Below are 10,000 nucleotides of genomic sequence, written 5' to 3' on the forward strand. Positions count from 1 at the left end.
ATATGTTTGTGTGTGTATATATGAGTGTACATATATATATATATATATATATATATATACATGTATGTGTGTACATAAGTGTATATATGTATGTGTGTATATAGGTTTGTGTGTGTATATATGAGTGTACATATATATATATATATATATATATATATGTACAAATATATATATATATATATTACATTTTTATTATTTATGTATTTATATATATACATATACATACATACATATGTACATAGATACACATTACACACACACATATATATGTATATATATATATATATATATATATATATATATAAATATAATGTGTATCTATGTGTATATGTATGTATGTATGTGTATGCATATATATATATACATATATATATATATATATATATATACATGTATATATATATATATATATATATATAAAAATAAATAAATAATAAAAAAAAAAAATATATATAATGTGTATCTATGTATATATGTATGTGTGTGTATATATATATATATAAATAAATAAATAATGACAAAAATATATATATATAAATAATGTGTATCTCTATGTATATATGTATGTGTGTGTATGTATATTTCTATATAAATAAATACATAATAATACCAAGAGAATATATATAATATATATATATATATATATATATTTTTTTTTTTTTAATATATATATACTGTATATATATAAAAATATATAAAAATATATATATATTTTTGTATGTATATATATATATATATATATATATATACATATATATATATATATATATATATATATACATATATATATATATACACATATATATATATATATATATATTTATATATATATATATAAATGATACATTTATTTATTTATCATTTATATAAATATATATATATATATATATATATATATATATATATATATATATATATATATATATATATATATATATATATATATATATATATATATACATATGTTTTTTTGCGTACTCACTCATGCTGCCAGATATTTACACTATAATGTGTAGCTGGTAAACCTATACTGCTACACAAGCTGCACACTGACTTCTCTAAAGTATCCCCAGTTATGCAAGCTTTAAATCGCCTGTTGTCATCCTTTTGTTTCGTGTCATATTTCAAGAGCTCAGAAACGTACACCTGCAAGTGTGTGTGTGTGTGTGTGTGTGTGAGCGTGTGTTGCCAAGTGAAGCGTTCCCATGCAACATGTAGGCCAGAGGAAGTTTATGTTACAGGAATCAGAAACACTAAACTCAACATTTATGTTTTGACAACACTCTCTGTTGTCCCTCTTCTGTTTGCTTTCACACACACACACACACACACACACACACACACACACACACACACACACACACACACACACACACACACATACACACACACACACACACACACACACACACATACACCCAAACACACTTCAGTACAGGGGAAGGTGGACACGCCCACACACACACACACATACACACGCTGGGGTCAAGGGTCAGTGGGTCAGTGGGTTGACTTGTGTGTTGAGTGTGATGTCCTCCAGTGGGCCGCTTAAGACTTTTGAGGAGAATTGAAGACGACTGGAACAAGTCGGTGCCTCTTTCATGTGAAGACTTGCTACCTCTGCCAAGCACAGAGGGGACATAGTTGATACAAAAGTTGTTTTTATTTAATTAAATAATTAATAATTAATTCAAATATAAATAATTTAGATATTATTATATGATTTATGTCAGACACGCATCCATTAGGAGCCTTTGTTTGCTTACTTATAACGAGCCTGGCTTCAAAACCTGCTGACGGCTCTGTTTCCAACTTTATTCAAAGGTCCTTAAATGCACCGCAGTTATGTAAAATGGAATCTTGAATTTATAATAATAATAATGATAGATTTTATTTGTAAAAAGCACTTTACATTGAGCAAACAACCTCAAAGTGCTAGAGTGAATAAAAAAAAAAAAAAAAAAAAAAAAAAAAAAAGAATTAAAAAAAATTACAAAAAATAAAAAACAAATAAAATACATTTAGAAAATGAAAAATAATAAAAAATAAAAAATAAAAAGATAATACAAATAAAAACTAGAACAGCCTAATAGCTAGAACTAGTATGCATATATCTAAAAAAAAAAGGCTTCATCCGATGCTCCCACAAATAGATGCGCGGATAGGCAATTATTTCATCCGCAACCGCATCAGAAAGTCGTCAACCATCCGCCATCCACCCGATGTAACATTTGATCAGAACCGCACCCGCCCGCACCCGCCCGTTGTTATATATCTAATATAGACGATGCACGGCATTAGTGAGGTTATAAAGCTTTTGCCTGTTAAAGAAAGGAAACTGATCCAATGCAGCACGGACATTCGCGTGCCACGCTGTCACGACCCAGACGCACACCAGTGCGCAATCATATGGGAGCCGCGCTGAGCGCACCTCCAAGCGCATCTCGCTGCCGGCGACGGCCGGGTATGGGCCCGACGCTCCAGCGCCATCCATTTTCAGGACTAGTTGATTCGGCAGGTGGGTTGTTACACACTCCTTAGCGGGTTCCGACTTCCATGGCCACCGTCCTAGCTGCTGTCTATATCAACCAGGGTGAGCCCCACCCCTTTTGTGAGCGCACTGCGTGCGGAGTGACCCCTGTTACGCGCCCCCGGCAACAGGGGTGGCGGGCAGGTAAGCTGCGCGGGCGGAGCGCGCGGAGTGACCCCTGTTACGAGCCTGGGGGGCAGGTAAGCTGCTTACCTGCTGCGCGTGACGCCGGCCGCGGCGAAGGCGGACGAGACGGGGTGTCGGTGCGGTGAGCGCGGTGGTGACCCTGGACGTGCGTCGGGCCCTTCTCGCGGATCGCCTCAGCTACGGCTCCCGGTGGGGCCCTCTCGGGGGAAGGGGCCTCGGTCCCGGACCCCGGCGAGGCGTCCCTTCTCCGCTCCGTAAAAGTGTTTTTTCTTCTGTTGTGGCATATGCTGCAGGTGCCTGCTCGTTTTTCGTATGTGGGTAACAACATTTAACTATGTATATATATTTCCCAATTGGTTTAACTGCCACCCGCCTGAATCTATTCAAAATATAATTTTTTTTATTTCAACCGCCCGACCCGACCCGACCCGACCCGACCCGACCCGACCCGCGGATAAAATCTAATTTTTTAAAATTTCATCCGCCCGATCCGCGGATAATCCGCGGACTCCGCGGTTGTGCCCGCAAACCGCGTATCTCTAATTTGAACCTTTCTTCTTTCAGCTCCTCCTGGTCCACTAATGTGTGAACGCTTGAGTGGGAGCTTCGATGTTGTTACGACGTCTGTGTCCACTGAACAGTCCACAAAAGTTTAACGCTGGCTTCGCTGCTCCCAGGAGGAATGAAGCATTTTGCTTCCTTTTAAAGGATGTAAACATCCACCATTCGACTCAAACAACAATCATTCCATCTCACATTTTAATACCTCGTCTTTTATAACTGGCAGATTTAAATGAAAGAAGAAAATATTTGCATATTTACAAAAATATTGACATTATTTATTATATATGTATTTATATTATTATATATCAAATATAACATGACTAAATATTAGTAACACAATATTTTCAAATGGGCCCCCCATTGGTTTTGGCCCTTTTTGGGCGGGTTGATGTGTGAGGGAGCAGGGTTGGGGTGGGGGCGGGGTTGTATAATGTAGCCCGGAAGAGTCAGGGCTGCATGGGATTCTGGGTATTTGTTCTGTTGTGTTTATGTTGTGTTAAGGTGCAGATGTTCTCCCGAAATGTGTTTGTCATTCTTGTTTGGTTTTGGTTCAAAGTGTGGCGCATTATTAGTAAGAGTGTTAAAGTTGTTTTATATGGCCACCGTCAGTGTAACCTGTGTGGCTGTTGACCAAGTATGCCTTGCTGTCACATACGTGTGAAGCAGAAGATGCATACAACAAGAGTCTGGGCTGGCACGTCGTCTATACATATTGTAGATGGCAATAAATGCTGTACCATCATGGCACGCCCTTATTAATATTGTAAGGGTGAAAATCTGAGAAAATATTAATCCCGGGTGTTATCTGCGAGAGGCACTGAACTCCGGAAATCTCCCGGGAAAATCGGGGGGTCGGCAAATATGCAGCTGAGCCGCATCAGAGTGATCAAAGAGCCGCATGCGGCTCCGGAGCCGCGGGTTGCTGACCCCTGCCCTAAACCTAACCCTAACCCTAACCCTAACCCTAAAGCCTAACCCTAACCCTATGTTTCCTGCCACATCATTTTATGTTTCCCGCCACATCAATTTATGTTTCCTGCCACATAATTTTATGTTTCCCGCCACATCATTTTATGTTTCCCGCCACATCAATTTATGTTTCCCGCAACATCAATTTATGTTTCCCGCCACAGCAATTCATGTTTCCCGCCACGTCATTTTATGTTTCCCGCCACATCATTTTGTTTGGCCCGCCACATCAATTTATGTTTCCCGCCACATCATTTTGTTAGGCCCGCCACATCAATTTATATTTCCAGCCACATCATTTTATGTTTCCCGCCACATCAATATCTGTTTCCCACCACATCAATTTCTGTTTCCCGCCACATCATTTTATGTTTCCCGCCACATAATTTTATGTTTCCCGCCACATCATTTTATGTTTCCCGCCACATCATTTTGTTTGGCCCGCCACATCAATTTACATTTCCCGCCACATCAATTTATGTTTCCTGACACATAATTGTATGTTTCCCTCCACAACAATTTATGTTTCTTGCCACATCATTTTATGTTTCCCGCCACATAAATATATGTTTCCCGCCACATCAATTTATGTTTACCACCACATCAATTTATGTTTCTCGCCACATCATTTTGTGTTTCCCGCCAAATCATTTTATGTTTCCCGCCACATCAATTTATGTTTCCCGCCACATCATTTTATGTTTCCCGCCACATCATTTTGTTTGGCCCGCCACATCAATTTATGTTTCCCGCCACATCAATTTATGTTTACCACCACATCAATTTATGTTTCACGCCATTTCATTTTATGTTTCCCGCCACATCAATTTCTGTTTCCCACCACATCATTTTATGTTTCCCGCCACATCATTTTATGTTTCCCGCCACATAATTGTATGTTTCCCACCACATCAATTTATGTTTGGCCCGCCACATAAATATATGTTTCCCGCCACATCAATTTATGTTTACCACCACATCAATTTATGTTTCTCGCCACATCATTTTGTGTTTCCCGCCAAATCATTTTATGTTTCCCGCCACATCAATTTATGTGTCCCGCCACATCATTTTATGTTTCCCGCCACATCATTTTGTTTGGCCCGCCACATCAATTTATATTTCCCGCCACATCAATTTATGTTTCCTGCCACTTCAATTTATGTTTCCCTCCACATCATTTTATGTTTCTTGCCACATCAATTTATGTTTCCCCGCCACATAATTTTATGTTTCCCACCACATCATTTTATGTTTCCTGCCACCTCAATTTATGTTTCCCTCCACATCAATTTGTTTCCCGCCACATCATTTTGTTTGGCCCGCCACATCAATTTATATTTCCCGCCACATCAATTTATGTTTCCTGCCACATCAATTTATATTTCCCGCCACATCAATTTATGTTTCCCGCCACATCATTTTATGTTTCTTGCCACATCATTTTATGTTTCCCACCACATCATTTTATGTTTCTCACCACATCAATTTATGTTTGGCCCGCCACATCAATTTATGTTTCCCGCCACATCAATTTATGTTTCCCGCCACTTCAATTTCTGTTTCCCACCACATCAATTTATGTTTCCCGCCACATCATTTTGTGTTTCCCGCCAAATCATTTTGTGTTTCCCGCCACATCAATTTATGTTTCCTGCCACATCATTTTGTTAGGCCCGCCACATCAATTTATGTTTCCCGCCAAATCAATTTATGTTTACCACCACATCAATTTATGTTTCCCGCCACATCATTTTGTGTTTCCCGCCAAATTATTTTGTGTTTCCCGCCACATCAATTTATGTTTCCCGCCACATCATTTTATGTTTCCCGCCACATCATTTTGTTAGGCCCGCCACATCATTTTATGTTTCCCGCCACCTCATTTTGTTTGGCCCGCCACATTAATTTATGTTTCCCGCCAGATCATTTTATGTTTCCCGCCACATTATTTTGTTAGACCCGCCACATCAATTTATGTTTCCTGCCACATCAATTTTCTTTGGCCCGCCACATTAATTTATGTTTCCTGCCACAACATTTTATGTTTCCCGCCACATAATTCATTTACATTTATATTCACTGTCCATTAGGGAGCAAGTGACATAATTGTGGTTAATAGTGGCCCTTGCAGTGATTGTGTGTGTGTGTGTGTGCGTGCGTGTGTGTGTGTGTGTGTGCGTGCGTGTGTGTGTGTGTGTGTGTGTGTGTGTGTGTGTGTGTGTGTGTGTGTGTGTGTGTGTGTGTGTCTCCCGCAGTCAGGTCTGATCCGCGTGTCCGAGCATGAGTACTTGATCTCTCCTCTACCTCAGCATCTGGCCAGACGTCACAACTTCAGCGCGCCCGAAGGCCACCGGCCCCACGTGCTCTACAAGCGCTCCGCCCAGCACGCCGTCCACCACCCGGCCGGCGACGGCGCTCCGTCCGCGCCCGCCGGCCGTCGCCACGACGACCCACGCCCAGGCCCGCCTAAGCCACACTTCTGCGGGCGCCGCAAGCAATGTATGTAAGGGACTTCCTTTTCCTACTTTGAGCAGACAACAACTGTCATCAAAAGCATTTGTATGGACAGCTGCGGCTGTGGGCAACCTCCAGATGTATTTTTATTTAACTTACTTAATGAGTGGTCAGCATTCAGCTCTGCATGCACTTTAAAATGTTGTCGTACTGCTAAAATCACCACGTCAGCGCTAATACTGCTAATAATACTGCTAATAATACTGCATATTACTTAGCAGTGTTGTACAATAAATGCTCAACTTTCTCATGTCCACGTCACCATGAAAGGTTATGCAAATTGTCCATAAAGGCTCAACTTTCTCATGTCCACGTCACCATGAAAGGTCATGCAAATTGTCCATAAAGGCTCAACTTTCTCATGTCCACGTCACCATGAAAGGTCATGCAAATTGTCCATAAAGGCTCAACTTTCTCATGTCCACGTCACCATGAAAGGTCGTGCAAATTGTCCATAAAGGCTCAACTTTCTCATGTCCACGTCACCATGAAAGGTGATGCAAATTGACGCCCTAACAAGCTATCTAGCGTCCTGTTAGCTACTATCTTGATTGTCAACCCGTGCAGTCCAGCCCTGTTCATGACCAACTACGATACCAGTGCTAGCCATTGAGCTCGAAGCCTGCCTGTCTCATTGTCCAGCTCTGCTCTTGAGGCGTCGGGGAGTGAGGCGTACACGGCGTGCTATGGCACAGCCACGTTAGCTGGTGTGTTCGGGCCGCGTGAACGTTAGTAAACCTCACTCCCCGACGACGTCAAGAGCAGTGCTGGCTAGCGAGTTGGCTTTTAGCTCGGTAGCTAGCGCGCTGGTCGCTCATGCGGTCGACCCACTGGCATCTGTCGCTTTCCATTTTAGTTAGCTAGCAAGCTATCTTCCAGGGTAATTACCGAAATAAACCATCCATTAATGTCCGAGTGAAATTGTCCTATGCCATCTTTCAGAGACTTATGCCATCTTTCACACTTATGCTATCTTTCAGAGACTTATGCCATCTTTCACACTTATGCCATCTTTAGAGACTTATGCCATCTTTCACACTTATGCCATCTTTCAGAGACTTATGCCATTTTTCACACTTATGCCATCTTTCAGAGACTTATGCCATCTTTCAGAGACATTTTGGTAGCACTTATGCCATCTTTCAGAGACTTATGCCATCTTTCAGAGACGTTTTGGTAGCACTTATGCCATCTTTCAGAGATGTATGCCATCTTTCAAAGATTTATGCCATCTTTCAGAGATTTATGCCATCTTTCAGAGACTTATGCCATCTTTCAGAGACATTTTGGTAGCACTTATGCCATCTTTCAGAGACTTATGCCATCTTTCAGAGACGTTTTGGTAGCACTTATGCCATCTTTCAGAGATTTATGCCATCTTTCAGAGATTTATGCCATCTTTCAAAGATTTATGCCATTTTTCAGAGATTTATGCCATCTTTCAGAGACTTATGCCATCTTTCAGAGACGTTTTGGTAGCACTTATGCCATCTTTAGAGACTTATGCCATCTTTCACACTTATGCCATCTTTCAGAGACTTATGCCATCTTTCACACTTATGCCATCTTTCAGAGACTTATGCCATCTTTCAGAGACGTTTTGGTAGCACTTATGCCATCTTTCAGAGACTTATGCCATCTTTCAGAGACGTTTTGGTAGCACTTATGCCATCTTTCAGAGACGTTTTGGTAGCACTTATGCCATCTTTCAGAGACTTATGCCATCTTTCAGAGACTTATGCCATCTTTCAGAGACGTTTTGGTAGCACTTATGCCATCTTTCAGAGACATTTTGCTAGCACTTATGCCATCTTTCAGAGACGTTTTGATAGCACTTATGCCATTTTTCAGAGATTTATGCCATCTTTCAGAGATTTATGCCATCTTTCAGAGATTTATGCCATCTTTCAGAGATTATGCCATCTTTCAGAGACCTATGCCATCTTTCAGAGACGTTTTGGTAGCATTTATGCCATCTTTCAGAGACTTATGCCATCTTTCAGAGACTTATGCCATCTTTCAGAGACGTTTTGGTAGCACTTATGCCATCTTTCAGAGATGTATGCCATCTTTCAAAGATTTATGCCATCTTTCAGAGATTTATGCCATCTTTCAGAGACTTATGCCATCTTTCAGAGACATTTTGGTAGCACTTATGCCATCTTTCAGAGACTTATGCCATCTTTCAGAGACGTTTTGGTAGCACTTATGCCATCTTTCAGAGATTTATGCCATCTTTCAGAGTTTTATACCATCTTTCAGAGATTATGCCATCTTTCAGAGATTCATGCCATCTTTCAGAGATTTATGCCATCTTTCAGATTTATGCCATCTTTCAGAGATTTATGCCATCTTTCAGAGAGGTTTTGGTAGCATTTATGCCATCTTTCAGAGATGTATGCCATCTTTCAGAGATTTATGCCATCTTTCAGAGATGTATGCCATCTTTCAGAGATTTATGCCATCTTTCAGAGATTATGCCATCTTTCAGAGATTTATGCCATCTTTCAGAGATTATGCCATCTTTCAGATTTATGCCATCTTTCAGAGATTTATGCCATCTTTCAGAGATTTATGCCATCTTTCAGAGATTATTCCATCTTTCAGAGATTTATGTCATCTTTCAGAGATGTATGCCATCTTTCAGAGATTTATGCCATCTTTCAGAGATTATGCCATCTTTCAGAGATTTATGCCATCTTTCAGAGATTATGCCATCTTTCAGAGACCTATGCCATCTTTCAGAGATTTATGCCATCTTTCAGAGATGTTTTGGTAGCACTTATGCCATCTTTCAGAGACTTATGCCATCTTTCAGAGACTTATGCCATCTTTCAGAGACGTTTTGGTAGCACTTATGCCATCTTTCAGAGACTTATGCCATCTTTCAGAGACTTATGCCATCTTTCAGAGACGTTTTGGTAGCACTTATGCCATCTTTCAGAGACGTTTTGGTAGCACTTATGCCATCTTTCAGAGACTTATGCCATCTTTCAGAGACTTATGCCATCTTTCAGAGACGTTTTGGTAGCACTTATGCCATCTTTCAGAGACGTTTTGGTAGCACTTATGCCATCTTTCAGAGACTTATGCCATCTTTCAGAGACTTATGCCATCTTTCAGAGATTTATGCCATCTTTCAGAGACGTTTTGGTAGCACTTATGCCATCTATCAGAGACATTTTGGTAGCACTTCTGCCATTTTTCAGAGACTTATGCCATCTTTCAGAGATGTATGCCATCTTTCAGAGACGTATGCCATCTTTCAGAGAC

General features: G+C 40.3%; 1 protein-coding gene across 1 annotated transcript in view; it reads left to right on the top strand.

Annotated features, from left to right (window-relative positions):
* Positions 1-10,000, top strand: part of adamts18 (ADAM metallopeptidase with thrombospondin type 1 motif, 18) — a 217,421-nt gene that overhangs the window by 26,783 nt on the left and 180,638 nt on the right. The window contains exon 4 of the mRNA XM_061963659.1: positions 6,469-6,712. Coding sequence (XP_061819643.1) covers positions 6,469-6,712 — 244 coding nt within the window. The remainder of the gene's footprint in view (positions 1-6,468; positions 6,713-10,000) is intronic.

The sequence above is a fragment of the Nerophis lumbriciformis genome, linkage group LG06 (genome assembly GCF_033978685.3).
Source record: "Nerophis lumbriciformis linkage group LG06, RoL_Nlum_v2.1, whole genome shotgun sequence".
Taxonomy (NCBI): domain Eukaryota; kingdom Metazoa; phylum Chordata; class Actinopteri; order Syngnathiformes; family Syngnathidae; genus Nerophis; species Nerophis lumbriciformis.